Source organism: Delphinus delphis, chromosome 18 (genome assembly GCF_949987515.2).
Source record: "Delphinus delphis chromosome 18, mDelDel1.2, whole genome shotgun sequence".
Taxonomy (NCBI): domain Eukaryota; kingdom Metazoa; phylum Chordata; class Mammalia; order Artiodactyla; family Delphinidae; genus Delphinus; species Delphinus delphis.
The window spans coordinates 32,933,162-32,949,703 of record NC_082700.1 but is presented as its reverse complement, the minus strand read 5'-3'; the positions used below and the strand labels follow the sequence as shown (position 1 = coordinate 32,949,703).

The 16,542-nt window shown below is 33.6% G+C and overlaps 1 protein-coding gene across 1 annotated transcript in view; it reads right to left on the bottom strand.

The window, feature by feature from the left end:
- The window catches only part of TDRD3 (tudor domain containing 3), a 200,885-nt gene that overhangs the window by 114,412 nt on the left and 69,931 nt on the right, over positions 1-16,542 (bottom strand). The window contains exon 2 of the mRNA XM_059995586.1: positions 3,176-3,260. Coding sequence (XP_059851569.1) covers positions 3,176-3,260 — 85 coding nt within the window. The remainder of the gene's footprint in view (positions 1-3,175; positions 3,261-16,542) is intronic.

Genomic DNA, 16,542 nt, shown 5'->3' with positions numbered 1-16,542 from the left:
CAAACAGTAAGCATTTAATGAATGTTAGCTATCATGTTTACTTTAGCGAATATAAAACATGCATATTGTTATCATCTGAACGTGTACAAGTCAATAATACAACTAACAGTTCATAAAAACATAAGCATTATCTTGAAGTCACTCAAAAGCTGAAATATTTAAATATGTATAAAAAACAGAATACATAAAAATTTTATGATACATCATGGTCCTTCATTTCTGGTTTTTATCACTAATTAAAAAATTAAAATAAAATGAGGCATTAATATAAATGAGAAATGAGCACTAGACTAAAATCCTAAACTTTGATTTACTACATACTGTAATTAACTAATATGACCTGGGACACGTCAGAAATTCTCTAAATCCAGTTAATTTATTCCTCTGTAACATGGAAAATATATTACCAATTCTATCTTCCAAAGCTGTTGTCAGGCTGAAAGGAGACAATATATTCAAAGTGCCTTACACACATATAAGGAATGTTATTTCATTGTTCTTTTAGCAAGATGAAAATGACCTACCAAATCTTTAAACATCCTAAATTCAAAGTCAATTTATGAGTTCTGCAAAGGCAATTCTATGATTCAGATGCTGTTATATCAGGGTCACTAGGATAACTGGGTCCAAAAATATATTTATAGTGAATAAGCAATTATGCAGGAGAAATATATAACACGCACGTGTGCACATGCACAAAAGATTCCTGACTATTTTTTCAAGTAAGTTCAGCAGAATATCTATTAGGCAAATCATTTTGTATTACACAGAATCTTAAAACAAATTTAAAAATAATCTTTAAAACTTTTACTGTTACATATTATTTAGTAATTTAAGACTAGGCTATCATTTAATTTTTTTCTGAATAATTCAGAAATTTGAACGCAAAACTACATGCTGAATTTCAAGGTTATTTCTTAATATCCTTACTCCTCATTCTACAGAGGAAAAAATTAAGAACCTCCCTCCTTTCAACATAAAAACCCATGCAGAAAAGAGTTACATAGCAGCTCTGAGGCTGCTATCTTTAGAAGGGCCAGCTTACAAAGTTGGCCCGAAGGTGTCATCTGGGAACTTGGCACTTGAACCATTCCCTAACTGAAACTGTGGTTCACGGCCTAAATTATTTGTGTTAACAATGTGATCTATGGTAAACATCTGCTTTTTAAGGGGGGGAGTCTGGAATTTTATTTCATGGTAAGCAGAGAGTACCTTCCTAAGCAGCCCAATAATAGCCTAATGGACTTCCCTGGGCAGGAAAACCATATACATACCATTGCTTTGTTCACTGCTAGATAAAGGAACAAATTCAGTGTGTTCCCACTGGCGGAAGAGAACATAAGCAAGCTTATGCATGGATTATTCTCCCAATATGTAATAAGTTGTATGTAAGAACTAATAATGCAAGTCTTTCTCAATTAGTGATTAACATCCCACAATCACTCGAAAGTTAAAAAACTTCAACAGAAACACTGTATATACCTGATTTTATTTAAAGGTTATAAACTTGAACCTTAGATTATTTGTCTGGTGTAGACTTCATCCCGATTAAAAGTATTTTTTTTAATCCTATTGTATCGCATAATAGCTCTGGACTGCAGTATTTAACTATATATTTTAAAGAAAATTGTAAAGACAAATTAATTCACTAAGATAATAATAATCATGTACCTCTTATGTACACAGGACAAATACTTCATGTTGACTTATTTTACTTAGTTTCATACCCAATTTATACATAGCTCAATGCTATTTACCTATGTATATAAATAAGAAAAATAAAAAAGAACAGAAGATTGTCACAAAGCCTTTTTCCTATCATCTTTAGGACTTTTTTTAATAAACAAAGAAACTAGGGTTCTTTTTTGTGTGTGTGTGGTACGCGGGCCTCTCACTGCTATGGCCTCTTCCGTTGCGGAGCACAGGCTCCGGATGCTCAGGCTCAGCGGCCATGGCTCACGGGCCCAGCCGCTCCACGGCATGTGGAATCTTCCCGGACCAGGGCACGAACCCGTGTCCCCTGCATCGGCAGGTGGACTCTCAACCACTGTGCCACCAGGGAAGCCCGAAACTAGGGTTCTTTATACCATTTTTTGAAAATAAAATTCACTAATTTGGGTGCAAATCAAGGGAAGTTAAAGTGTCTAGCAAATATTCCCATTTGTAGTCACAGATAACACACATAATTTCTAAAAAACCTGTTGGTCTTATTGAATAAAATTTCAAAGCAGCTAAAAAAAAAAATCACAGGTTTCAAAATATAAATTTTATGTTTAAACCCAAGTTTAACTATGTAAATATAAATTTAAGTAATTTGAAAAGTTATACACATTTATATATTTATTTATACTTCACATGCTCTTATCAGTTGTCGCCCTTTCTGCTTTATGCTAAACCTACTTTGCAGTGACATAATGGATTTATCAGACAGTAATTCTCTTCTGAATTTCACTGATTATGTATCATAGTATATGAAGTTGATTAATAGACTGTGACTGCAAAGGCGATACAAAAAAAACTCCCATAGGGTAACTGCAAGATTGAAAAAAGAATATTAATTTACTTACATCTGTACTTCAAACAATTTTTATAACTCTTCAAAAACATCCAAAAGTCAATCCCAATTATAGATAAGATACAACTATACAAATGGGTAGAGGGAAAGAGCTTGGAAAGAAATATACACCAAAACATTAACGGTAATTATTTGGTTTTATTATTTTACTTTTCTATATTTTCTGAAGTAGTCGTATGGTACCATATATACTACTTTTATCAACAGGAAAAGTTACTTTGAAAGAAAAAATACAACTGTCAAGAAGCTATAACCTAGCTAGAGTTTCTATGTAAATTAAATGTCAATTTGTTTTCATGAATATGATCAGTTGAAATTCTGTAACGGATCACAGGGTGAAAAAAAAGGAGTTTTAATTGCATTTTTCCCTTTTTCATTGAATTCTGAATAATAGATGTTAAAGAAATATATATTTCTAATAATTGGCTTATATGAGATTACCAAATTCAACAAACATCCCTGCAACTTAAAATGGACAATAAAAATGCAAGATGATTTATGATTTTTTCTCATCATAAAATCCAGTTTATTCTATGAGATATTTTTCATAAATATAGCTTCCAGATTTAAAACATTTATAAGTTAATAAATAAAACTTACATTGAGAGCAATCAGGATGATGTCATTTATATTGACTTTGTCAGGAGAACTTGTGCATGCTTCAATGCCTTCATCTGAAAGATACCTGTTAAAATAAAATAAATGGCTTAATATTTTCTAAAATCAAAATTAACCAAAATTATTTTCTTAAGTCTACATGCAATTTTGTTCTCTACTATAAAATGCTTCCACTACAAATACGAGGCAAAAAGCATCCTGGATACTCCCTGTTTATTTACTATCTGATAGAACAGGATAGACAATGCGTATTTTTCCTCTTTTATATCTTTAAAGGGATACCGTGTTAATAAAAGTATCCATATGTTTTCTGAGAAAAGCTATTTAACCATCAATATACTTCTTAAGGAATGAATGAGCTCCTCTTTACTATTATACAAATACAATATCCAATTTAAATATTTAGTAATACAGTAAACTCTTAAGAGATTGAGATGTGCTATAAAAATAGAACCAAAAACAACATAGATTTAAATATAGTCCAACAAGCTTTCTTCTGGGCTCCTTTCTCACATTATCTTCTCAAGTCCCCTTTCTCTAACATAATGTTCCCAAGAATCTTTCAATAAATACTTCTGACTCCAAATAGCACAAAGATAGGCAACTTTTTACCATATATCTTTCACTTTTCCTGTCTCTTTTCAGTTTTTTTTACTCATTTTCTTATTGCCCTTTGTTATTTTTTATTCAGTCCAAACCAACCATACATCTGTAGCAGACAATAATTAATTCAAGAGTAAAAAGATTATTGAATCCAAAGGGGGGAAAAATCATCTCTACCAATTCACCCACACCCAATACAGTCATTTTGAAATTCTTTGATAAATTCTACAATTCAGATATCATCCCCCCAAAAGTCCACCTGTAAAAATGCCCATTAACATTCAGCATCTTTTGTAATCAGTATCAGATACTCCTTTAACCAAAGGTCTGATGCTAGCATTGCCACTGTAGACATTCTCCCACTAAAAAAGATCCCACTACTGGGCATATACCCTGAGAAAACCATAATTCAAAAAGATACATGTACCCCAATGTTCCTTGCAGCACTACTTACAATAGCCAGAACACGGAAGCAACCTAAATGTCCATAGACAGATGAATGGATGAAAAAGATGTGATACATATATATACAATGGAATATTACTCAGCCATAAAAAGGAACGAGATTGAGTCATCTGTAGTGATGTGGATGGACCTAGAGTCTGTCATACAGAGTGAAGGAAGTCAGAAAGAAAAAAGCAAATACCGTACATTAACGCATATATATGGAATCTAGAAAAATGGTACTTGATGAACCTAGTGGCGGGGCAGGAACAGAGACACAGTCTTAGAGAATGGACTTGTGGACACAGGTGGGTAAGGGGAGGGTGAGATGAACTCAGAGAGTAACACGGACATATATACACTACCATGTGTAAAACAGATAGCTAGTGGGAAGCTGCTGTATAGCACAGGGAGGTCAGCTCGGTACTTTGTGATGACCTAGAGGGGTGGGAGGGAGGCCCAAGAGGGAGGGGATATAGGCATACATATAGCTGACTCACTTTGTTGTACAAGAGAAACTAACACAACATTGGAAAGCAATTATAATCTAATAAAGATGAAAAAAAAAAAAGATACAGGAGTGCTAATCTGACAGAGCTAACTCCGGCTCTTCCTGATGGCCAGCAATTCCACCATCAACCCCCAACCTTAGGCTGATTCTAAGACACCTGTCAATGTAAACTTTACCTGAAGAGAGCAACCAAAGAGCATATACCTTTAAGAAACATAGGATGAATGATTTCTCAAAAGTAAAACGACAAGTGAAAAGAAATGTGAATAGGAGAGTACAAAAAGCAATAGAAAATTAAAGCTGATAAACCTATGCATAAGATCAAGGAGGTAAAAGAAAGGAATGTGTATATAAATCAAAGCAAGAATGTGTTAAAAAAAGTTAGATACTATTAAAAGTTGAAGACCATGGCAGTGCTAAACTACAATGATGAATGAAGGCAAGGAGTTAAGTGGGCTACAGAGAAAAATAGAAGTGTTAAGTATGTAGATGAGTCAGTAAGAATGAATGGATGGGAGGCAGGAATAAATAGTACATGAGTGACCATGGAATACAATGTTTGCAGTCAGCAGAGATGGCTAAAACACTGCTTTAATTCAGAATGGCTAAGTTCATTTCCTTATTACCCTGATAATTTGTCACCATTCACAGCCATTGACTGTATCCGGCACTAACCATCTTACAAACTCAGTTCTACAAATATTAATTAATTCCCCCTTTATGTGAAAAGCACTATGTGAATCAGTAATAAGATCAGTAAAATGATGAAAAATAAACATCTTTCTTCAAGGAGTTTACAGTCTCACATAAAGAATAACACAACATGTAAACAGCTATCATACAATGCCAAAATAACTATAAACAAAATGTTATGGGGGCTCAAAGTGGCTGCAGAATGGAAAAGAGTGCACAGAAAGGGAATAGTATGACCAACAACATGGAAGTAAAAAGTATAAAGCACATTCTAGAGGTAATAACTTGGAACGTTACGGCTGGAAAATGGGGAAGAGATGAGAGGTCAGTATAGGTTGAGACGAAGTTTATTTACTGTAGGAAGCAACAGTGCATAGAGGGATATGGGTGCTATATTAAATGTTGACTAAATGTTGAGTAATTACAAAATCACAACTTTCAAAATTCCTACAGTGGGGAAATAATATGCAATGACTAATAAAATACTTTTGTTTTCTAGAAAGGTAACTCTTTAGAATTAAAAGATTATAGGATGTCACATGAACTGGAAATGATCTTAAAAAATAATCAAAGTTTAACTCTTCAATTTTACAGATGAAGAACGCCCAAAGATGTTAACCTAAACTTGCCCCAAGATACAAACTTAAGCTATGAAAAGTTAAAACAAAAATGCCTCCTGATTCCCAGTTTAGCAGTCTTTTAATTACAACACACTATTTTTATTTATCAACAACTAATGCTAATATCAGGAATATGATTTTTTTCTCATAAACAAAAGTCAACATCTATACAGATCAATTTTTTAATCAAGTAGACACTTTACCAACACACACAAAAAAGCACAACTAGGTAAATTCGATCAGTGTCTCCGAAGTATATTAAATAAGAATAGGCCTAGTTTCATAGTAAAAGATCAGGGAACTAATATTAACTACGATTAAGAGATTCAAAAATTGTTACAACAATAAAAATACCTATCCTGCAAAATATAAAGAGGAAACATCTATCTAACAAAAATTCTGAAGGCAGAAGAGATAAGGGGGTGTAAATTTGACTTCATCCATGTATAAATCAAATATCATGTGATTTCTTCCAAACGATGCCTGGAGAAGGCTTCCTGAATATAAGAAATTATAAAATATGGCTCAGTCTCAATTTCCAAGTTTTACAAGTCTCCCTTCCTCACCCTTCACATTAAAAATAAATAAATAAATAAATAAAATCAAAGGACTTGAGCCTCACAGCTTTACTTTGTAATTATCAAGAAACAGGAGACCCATTCACAGGTCTCCCCAGTAACATCTTGGTGATCCTTCTGTCAATACTGGACCATTTTCACAGGACTAAATCTAAATTAACTGTAACTTGAGATTTATAAATTAATCTTTCTGTTTTTGTAAACATTTAAGACTCCAATATCATCAATGAATAAAAAATGTGATAAAACTAAGGTATTATGTCCAAATCTGCTTCAAGATGCACAACAGGAACACAGCAACTGAAAGAACAAAACAACACACAATTCACCAGACTTAATGTGGTCACTGGGAAAAAAAGGAATTGAAAATTGGCACAGGCGTGTCAGATCTGATCCCTGTGCACATCTGCACGATGGACCTCAAGGGAAGTGAGTCATAATCAGTTCCCAGGTGCCGTCTTTGAGCATGCAAAACCAAGGGCATGGACCTTAAAGAAGAAACAAACCCCAGAGAGCTCTTGTTGACTACAACAGCCCCCAAAGCACACACTTTTTTTCTCCTCTGGTGGAGATTTGAGCACAGTAACATTATAAAACCATTCATTACTATTCTGAACTAAAAATACATCAGAATACATTTTATTGACAAGCAAGGCACTAAAGGGCTAAATTCCTACATGATACTCATGGAATAGACTAATATTTCTCCTTAATTTTACCTTCAAATAATTCCATTTTAAATTACAGTTTAATAAACACTCAAATTTTTTTAAAAGATTTTGGAAAGTGCTTCTTATTTTCATAAATAAATGTTAAAATTCTGACTTTCTCAGAGTCATTTAATTTTAGCACTGAGCAACTCTTCTTACTTAAGAAGTAAAAGCTTTAAAATTACTTACTATCCACCAATTTGGGGGAGAGGTGGTTTCCTATTACAAATAATAAAAATATATTTAATAAGAAGGGTCTCACTGCTAAAACCATCTTTACCTCATGTTCTAAAGTTACTTGGGCATATAAAACAGACATTCCCAAACTACAGTTCAAGAATCTCAACTGACAGAAAACTGTGATAAAAACAAATACTATTGTTTCAATATCACTTGTTAGATCCAGATAGTGGATCACCATTACCAGTAAGTGGATTCCTAACTGCAAGGGAAAAGAGTGCCAATTTTCCTTTGATCCATTCCTCTGGAAGTAGGTAAAATCCTTGAGTCTAACTTAACTACTGACTATGATGTACACATAATGAGGAGGGCAGCAACAAACTGAAGAGTACACGCCCGTCTAAAGGGGGCAGCTCCAGTGACTATCTGTATGAGGATAGGTTAAGCAGCCATTGTCAGATCTTCTCATTTTTAGCTTTTAGTTTTTTGCAAAGCAATGTACAAGCCAAACAAAACAGGCTTCAGTCTGCATGTGGCACACACACTTTGTACGTATTAATCGTATTGGTTTATTTCAGTTATGTGTTTGTTTGCTCTTATACACTTTCAACTTGTCTTTGACATGCAGGGTTGTGTCCTAAGTGTCTCTCCAATGATATAATATCCATGGCTGACATCCTTTTCAAGCAAAAGAGGAAAAGAACTGTCTTTTAGGTCACTTTGTATGACTCCTGGACAGCAATAAACATATTTGTGCATGTAAATAGTGTTCTTACGGGATTTATCATCAAATCATTTACTTTGGCCTAAATTATCTTCGAACTGCACATATGATAACTCATCCTTACCTAGATTTCCAGACTACATATATTTTTTAGGGGGAAAAATGTTCTAACTGGCCAGAAATACTAAAAAAGCACACTGAAGTTTTCTTCCCCTCCACCTACCTGTACCCGTCCAAGCAATGAATACCCATTCAAGTCTGAACTGAGATATGAATTCCTAAGATAATCAAAAACAGAATCTATTATCACGCATACAAATTAGGCTGATGACACATGAAAATTCTTTAAAATGCCAATAAGAAAATCAAGAGTGAAAACATTCTTCCCAAATGGATAGGGACTCAATCAAAAATAAAGGACATATCTGGACAATGACTGCTACAGGATGGTCTTAACTGTCTCTGAAGAAAACCCAAATCACATGGCCTCATGTGGTTTTTGTGGTCTCTGATCTATACATGATTATTTGCTGGTACATTGAGATTACTAGCCCACATAGGTTATCCAAATACCAAAATGGGAATTTTATAAATGAATCCCTACTTAGCTACAAAGAAAATAATAACTAACTCCCAATTACTCAAGCCAATAGAGGGACAGGAGAGAATAAAACATGACAGGTAATTTTTAAAATCACTTATATTAAAAGGTATCTTTCATCTTAGCAAATATGAACATTGCCAGCCTACTGAAAATTCCCAGGACATTAAAAAAATAATTTTTAAAAACTACCCAAACAAAGGTCTCTCTATTCACTCTGCATATCCTGTTTCCAGCCCCACAGTGTAAGTGGTCTGTAACATGCCTGCTGAAAATTTTGGGTTTTGCTATAGGCTTCTTATAGGCTTTTGCTGTACCCAGTCAAAAACACTGAAATAATAACTTGCTAATTCCTTCCTTCAGGATAAAGGAAAATGGCTTATGAACTCCTATTTATGAACCACAGAGTAATAAGATTAGTTAAGGTAACAAGGCTAATACAAATTTGGGCACAAGGACTTCCCTGGTGGTCCAGTGGTTAAGACTCCATGCTCCCAAAGCAGGGGGCCCGGGTTTGATCCCTGATCAGGGAACTAGATCTCACATGCCGCAACTAAAGATCCTGTACGCGGCAACAAAGATCCCACGTGCCTCAGCTAAGACCTGATGCAGCCAAATAAATAAATATTTTTTTAAAAAGCTGGGGCACAAAATTTGCTTCAAATAACCTGGTACAGACTAAATGAATATACTCAATACAATTTATAAATACATTGGTGAGGGGGCGCGGGGGTGGGGGGAGTCACCAACCAGAATATAACTTGGTACACCAGCATTAAGTTGAATGAATTTATGGTATTAAGTACAGCAAACAGGAGGATCAGAATTCTATTAAAAGTAATTCAGAAGGGGGGAGTCCTATGACCCAAATGGCAAAAAAGGAAAAAAGAGGTCTTTTATTTCATTTCCCTAAAAAAGTACCACTTCTATCACTACCATTTTCTTCCCTTCTTTAGGTTAAGTGGCCACCTACTATGCCAAAATGAATACCACAATCTTTATTCCAACAATTACAATAAGGACCTGAGTCAACACTAGCTTAAAGTTTAATTTTCTCTATGGTTTACGTATGAATGGATCAAATAAAGATATGTATTATATAAAGGACCTCTAAGTAACAAGTAATTAGTGTTCATCTTAGTGAGTGAACTATTTTCTATATAAGATTTATTTTATTCAAATATAAACTATCTTTAAAAATGAATCTCTTTTTCAGTTTTTAGCTTTTATGATTTCTTTGCATGCACAAATGTATATTACTTCCACCATTTAGCTAATGATATTAAATTTTTTCTACACATGGGAAAATCTATTTTAATTTCTTCTCTGCTAACTTTCCAAATTTTTATATTACAAAAATAAAAACACCAAAAGCAAAGACCTTAAAACCTTAACATTTTATGTGCAAATTTTTCAAAAAATTAACCTCCACAAAAATGGAAAGGATAAATATGCAAAAAGTAAAAAATAAAATCTGCTTAGTACTACATAAGGATCTTTTTTCTAAGCAAGTAACTTCAGTAGAGACATGAAGCATTATGAAATGCCTTGATACATCATGATTAACATCTGTATTACTCAAACTTCAACATTTCAGTGGCCAGACAAAAATCTGGGGGCCCAATATTAAAGATTAAGATATGGACATCAGAAAAGGTTCTAGGGATAATCCTTTGTAAAGTCATATATAATGTAAAATATTTTAAAGTGTTTAAATTCTGAAAATTTGAAACCTAGATTTGTTTTTGTTAAGCATTTCCTTTAAAATGCTAAAGATGCATTAGAGAGCTAATTCTGAAGAATGTACTACTTGAAAACACCACTAGATGACAACCTTGCTTCACAAGCATAATATCATCAGCCCATTACTGGAAGCTAAGACTCCAAAGATGTACTAAACTGGCTTTCAAATAAGGGTTTCCAACATTTATTGGGTTTTTTTGGTGGCTAGTAGATATATCAAAAATAAAATAGACTGTTATAATTTTAGAATTTGTGTTTGCTATAAAGATCACTCAGGATTTAAAAAAAAAACTCATTTAGCAGACACTCGAGATATCTCATATGGAAAAAAAAATTGAAGCGTATCAATAGACAATTTTCTCTCTTATTCTCTCCTATGTTCATCCTTTGGAAATAGAAACTTATGAAAAGTACACATAAATTACTAGAGATTAATGCTTTTTTGCTGTGGAATAGTTACAAAGAGTATTTTCAACATTATTTCAATAGTTGTTTTTCTGTGACATCAAAACAAATAATTATGACAATTTTAAGATAACTATAGGAAGACAGGTGACAACAAATCACAAACTTCTATTTTTTGATCCTTTTTCAGCAATATTTTCCCTATACATAATCCAATCCATGAAGACATTAGTCCTGGAATGTTTATTTGGTATTAAGTAATTAACATCTGAGCAAGTAAAAATTCCTTTGAAATTCCATAATTGATATACTACAAGGATTAGTGGCAATGGGAACCTAACTATGTTATTATTCATTTTTGTAAACCAAACCCTAACATATTTTTAAAGTATAAATGAAAGCCTGGATATTTTTACTTTCATTAATTTATGTCCTTCCTCTAATTCAACATTTTCATACTTAAATTCTGAAGCAGAGCTGAAGTTAGTTTTTAATAAGTCATATTTTAAATATGTGATTTGACATTTCTGTCATCTCTACTTCAGCACAAAGGCGACAGTTATAAAACCATACATCAGGTGGAAAGACTCACTTTAGGCCTAATGTCTGTGCACTGACTACTGCAATACAGAATCAAGGCCTGTAGAGGCCAGGCCAAAGGCCTCCCAGGATTAACCCCAGACCATGTACTTAGTTAGGTTTACATGAGAGTTGTTACTTTAAAATGTAAGATATGATAACAAATATTAGAAGGCATTTTATGAATAGCTTGGAGAGACTGTCATCTGATCTGTACTGTTTAGTGAGATGGAATTAGATGCAAATCTCAGTCTCAGCATTTAATAAATGTGGGATACAAAGCAATTTATTCAATCTTTCTGTGCCTGTTTCCTCCCCTACTTGAAAAAAAAAAAATCTATAGAGTTGTTCTAAAAAAATGCTAATCTTTAAGAGCTGTTCTAAGAATAAATGAAATACCTGGCATATGCCTCATATGAAGTTAGATGCTAAATAAAAACTAGTTTTCTTCCTTCTTAAACGCTGTACTCTTTGTGTCTATTCTGGAAAATATTTCCAAAACATAATGATCCTTAAAAATGCCTTCTTCTGAAACTAATATAGTAATTGAATCTACTATAGTTCAAAAAAAAATTCTTCTGGGTTATTAGAAGGAAGGAGGGTGGTGGGATAAATTCGGAGATTGGGATTGACATATATACACTAATATATATAAAATAGGTAACTAATAAAAAAAAAAGTAACACATGAAGTATGATTCCACTTTTGATGGGGAAAAGCTTGTATTTAAAAATGAAAAAAAGAAAGAAAGAAAAAAATGAAGGGAAGAAAAGAATGAAATCTGCCAACCAATAAAGGGAATTTACTTGAAGGCTACAGCTAATAGTCAAAAGTGTGTAACCTTCCTTATCAGAAAGCCTAAACTACATATTTCCAACATGCTCTTCATATGGAGCTCACTAAGAAACGAAGGAAGGTGTCAGCAAGATGAAAAGATTTTTATTATTTAATTTTTTCCAAATTTACATATTGGATGAATAGACATAGTTTTTAACAATAAGAAAAAAACTTATTCCATGAGACTGTGCAAATATTTCTGCCTCAAAGAGAATTTTCAGTGCAAAATATATTGCCATCATTTTTGCTCAATCTGCCATTTATGTCAAAATTTTAAATAATGATGTCAAGAAACAACTGGTAAGTAATAAGTTTAATATTCTATAGCACAGAATTATATTGTATTAAAATTACAATTTTAATATCTGTTTTAAAATTAGACATCTTATAATTTACACTCATAATTTATTTAAACTAATACCATTTATTCAAAACATTAAAAATGAAAACCTACTACTTCAATTATCATAGGTAATTATGACAAATACCTATGTTTCTATTGCATGTCATCATATAGCTTACCATTTAATAGCATAACAATTCTCCAAAAATTAAAATGAAATGAAAATAGAATGCCTAAAATAAAAAATGGCAGTCACTTAAATATGCTACTAAGCTAATTAAGTAAATATAAATGAATGTTTTGCAAAAGAGTGAAATAGTCCCTCATACATATATCTTAGTCAATAAATATGAATAATTCTAATTTTCATTTCTTTAAAATGCATCTTAAAATATAAAATGCTTGGTGTTGATTAAATTTTTGAAATTGAAATGCTGCAAAAACATTAAAAGTTTTCTTTTTCCAGCTTAGAAAACATAATTTAAATGTATACCCATCTCTTTGCAGTGGACTGAATGGTGGTACACCAAATTATATGTTCATATCCTAATCTCTGGGACCACTGAATGTTACTTTATTTGGAAAAATGATCTTAACAGATGTAATTAAGTTAAAGATCTTGAGACAATTAGCCAGGTGGGCCCTAAATGCAATGACAAGTGTCCTTATAAGAGAACAGCAGAGGGAATTTTGAGACATAACACACAGAAGAGAGAGACACAGATGGACACAGAAACTGGAGTGATGAGGTCTCAAGCCAAGGAATGCCAGCAACCACCAGAAAGCTGTAAGCGGCAAGTAACTGATTTTCCCCTAGACCCTCTGCACACACCTTTATTTCAGACTTCTAGACTCCAGAACTGTGAGTACTTTTCTATTGTTTTAACCACTCTGCTTGTGGTAATTTGGTACAGCATCCACAGGAAACTGATACACCTATTATGAATTTAAGTAATTTGAAAGTACTCATTCAATTAAATAAAAACCTATTTTTTGAAAAGCCATCCTTTATATTAGAATCTAAAAAAAGTCCTCTATTCAATTTAAAATGCCCTGATTCATTAACTCTCCCTGAATGATCAAGTTCAGTGAACTTGATCAGTTTAAGCCTATAAATAATAATAATAGGGCTTCCCTGGTGGCGCAGTGGTTGGGAGTCCGCCTGCCGATGCAGGGGACACGGGTTCGTGCCCCGGTCCGGGAGGATCCCACATGCTGCGGAGCAGCTGGGCCCGTGAGCCATGGCCGCTGGGCCTGCGCGTCCGGAGCCTGTGCTCCACAACGGGAGAGGCCACTAGCGCTGAGAGGCCCGCGTACCGCGAAAAAATAATAATAATAATAAAAATACAAGTATACAGAGGTATAATAAAAAGTGAAAGTGGCCCCTCCCCAATTCTTCCAAAACATACACATTATTAACAATGTTATTAACAACATTATAGCAATATCCTTGTAATACACATACACATAAATTGGGGTGGATTTTAGAAGGAAATACTTGTTTATAAAAATAGACTTATATACATAAAAGTTTCTGCAATACATCTTTTCCCTTAAGAATAGATCATGGCCAACTTCTATTTCAAACATAGATTTCCCAATCTCATACTGTTCAATAGCTGCTTGTCCCTCAGTATCTGAGAGGGACTGGTCTGAGGACCTCTGTGAAAACCAAAACTGGCAGATGTTCAATGTTCAAAATTGTATCTAGAAATAGAACTTTCAGGGTAAACTCATGATTTTATATTTATATATCAATGTATTCATTCTCATGTGTGTGCACTGTCTAGAAACAACATGTGACTCATGTAATAGTTGTATCTTCATTAATCTAATCATAAAGAAGCCTTGATATGACTTTTAATTTTAAAAGAGCAATAAAGCATTGTTTTATAATATCTGACATATATACAATAAATTAGAAAATGTTGCAGATTAATAAAATCTCAATTTTAAAAAACTGAGGTAACACTGATTTATAACATAATACGTTTCATGCATACATTGTATTTCTATTTCTGTATACCCTAACAGCATGCTCACCACCAAAAATTTAGTTTCCTTCCTTCACCATAAACTTGATCCCACCTGTTCCTTCCTCCCTGGTAAATACAAATCTGTTCTCTACATCTACGTGCTTGCTTTTCTTTGGTTTGGTTTGCTTATTTATTTGGGGGGTTTTGTTTGTTTGTTGTATATTCCACATTGGAATGAGATCTATACAATATTTGTCTTTCTCCATCTGATATAGTTCACTTAACATAATACCCTCAAGGTCCACACGTATTTTCAGAAATGGCAAGATTGCATCCTTTCGATGGTTAAGTAGTATTGCATTGTACATACATACTGCATCTTCTTTATCCATTCATCCACCTCCTGATGGACACTTCTGCTGTTTCCCTATCTTGCATATGGTGAATAATGCCATGATGAACAGAGGTGTACATATATTTTTTCAAATTACTGCTTTCATACTCTTCGGATGACCCAGAAGTGGGAAAGCTGGATTAGTGATGTTGAGTAATTTTTCACGTGTCTGTTGGCCATATGAATGTCTTCTTTGGAAAAGTGTCTATTCAGCTCCCCTGCCCAGTTTTTACTGAGGTTGGTTTTCTTTTTAGTTGACTTTATGAGTTCTTTATGTTTTTAATTGAAGTATAATTCACTTACAACACTATGTTGGTTCCAGGTGCACAATGCAGTGATTCAATATTTCTACACATTACAAAATGATCAAGATAAAGTCTAGTTGCCACCTGTCACCAAAGTTATTACAGTGTTATTGACTGTATTCCCCATGCTGTATATTTCATCTGCATCACTCATTTATTTTGTAACTGGAAGTTTGTACCTACCAATCCACTTCACCTATTTTGCCCAAACCCCCATACGCTTCTCCTCTGGTGACCACCAGCTTCTCCTCTGTATCTATTAGTCTGTTTCTCTCTTGTGTTGTTTGTTTTGTTTTCTAGATTCCACATATAAGTGAAAACATATGGTATTTGTCTTTCTCTGTCTGACTTATTTCACTTAGCATAATACCAACTGGGTCCATCCATGTTATCACAAATGGCAAGACTATTTTTTTTTATGGCTGAGTAATATTCTGTTGATTCTATAAATCACATCTTCTTTATCCACTCCTCTATTGATGGACACTTAGGATCCTTCCATACCTTGGCTACTGTAAATAATGCTGTAGTGAACATATGAGTGCATATATCTTTTTGAATTAGTGTTTTTTATTCTTCAGAAAAATACCCAAAAGGGGAATTGCTGGATTGTATGATAGTTCTGTTTTTAATTTTTTGAGGAGCCTCCATATTTTTTTCCATAGTAGCTATACCAATTTACATTCCCAACAACAGTGGATGAAGGTACACTTTTCTCCATATTCCCGGCAACACTTAATTACTGTCTTTGATAACAGTCATTCTGACAGATGTAAGGTGATATCTCATTGTGATTTTGATTTCCAATTTCCTGATAATTAGTGATGTTCAGCATCTTTTCATGTATCTGTTGACCACTTGATGTCTTCCTTAGAAACATGTCTATTCAGATCCTCTGCTCATTTTTTAATCAGGTTTTCTTTTTGACATTGAGTTGTATGAATTCTTTGTATGTTTTGGATATAATGTTTGCAAATACATTCTCCCATTTAGTAGGCTAGCTATGTGTTTTGTTGAGAGTTTCCTTCACTCTGCAAAAGCAAAAGGCAGTTTGATGCAGTCCCATTTGTTGATTTCTGCTTTTGTTTCCCTTGCCTGAGAAG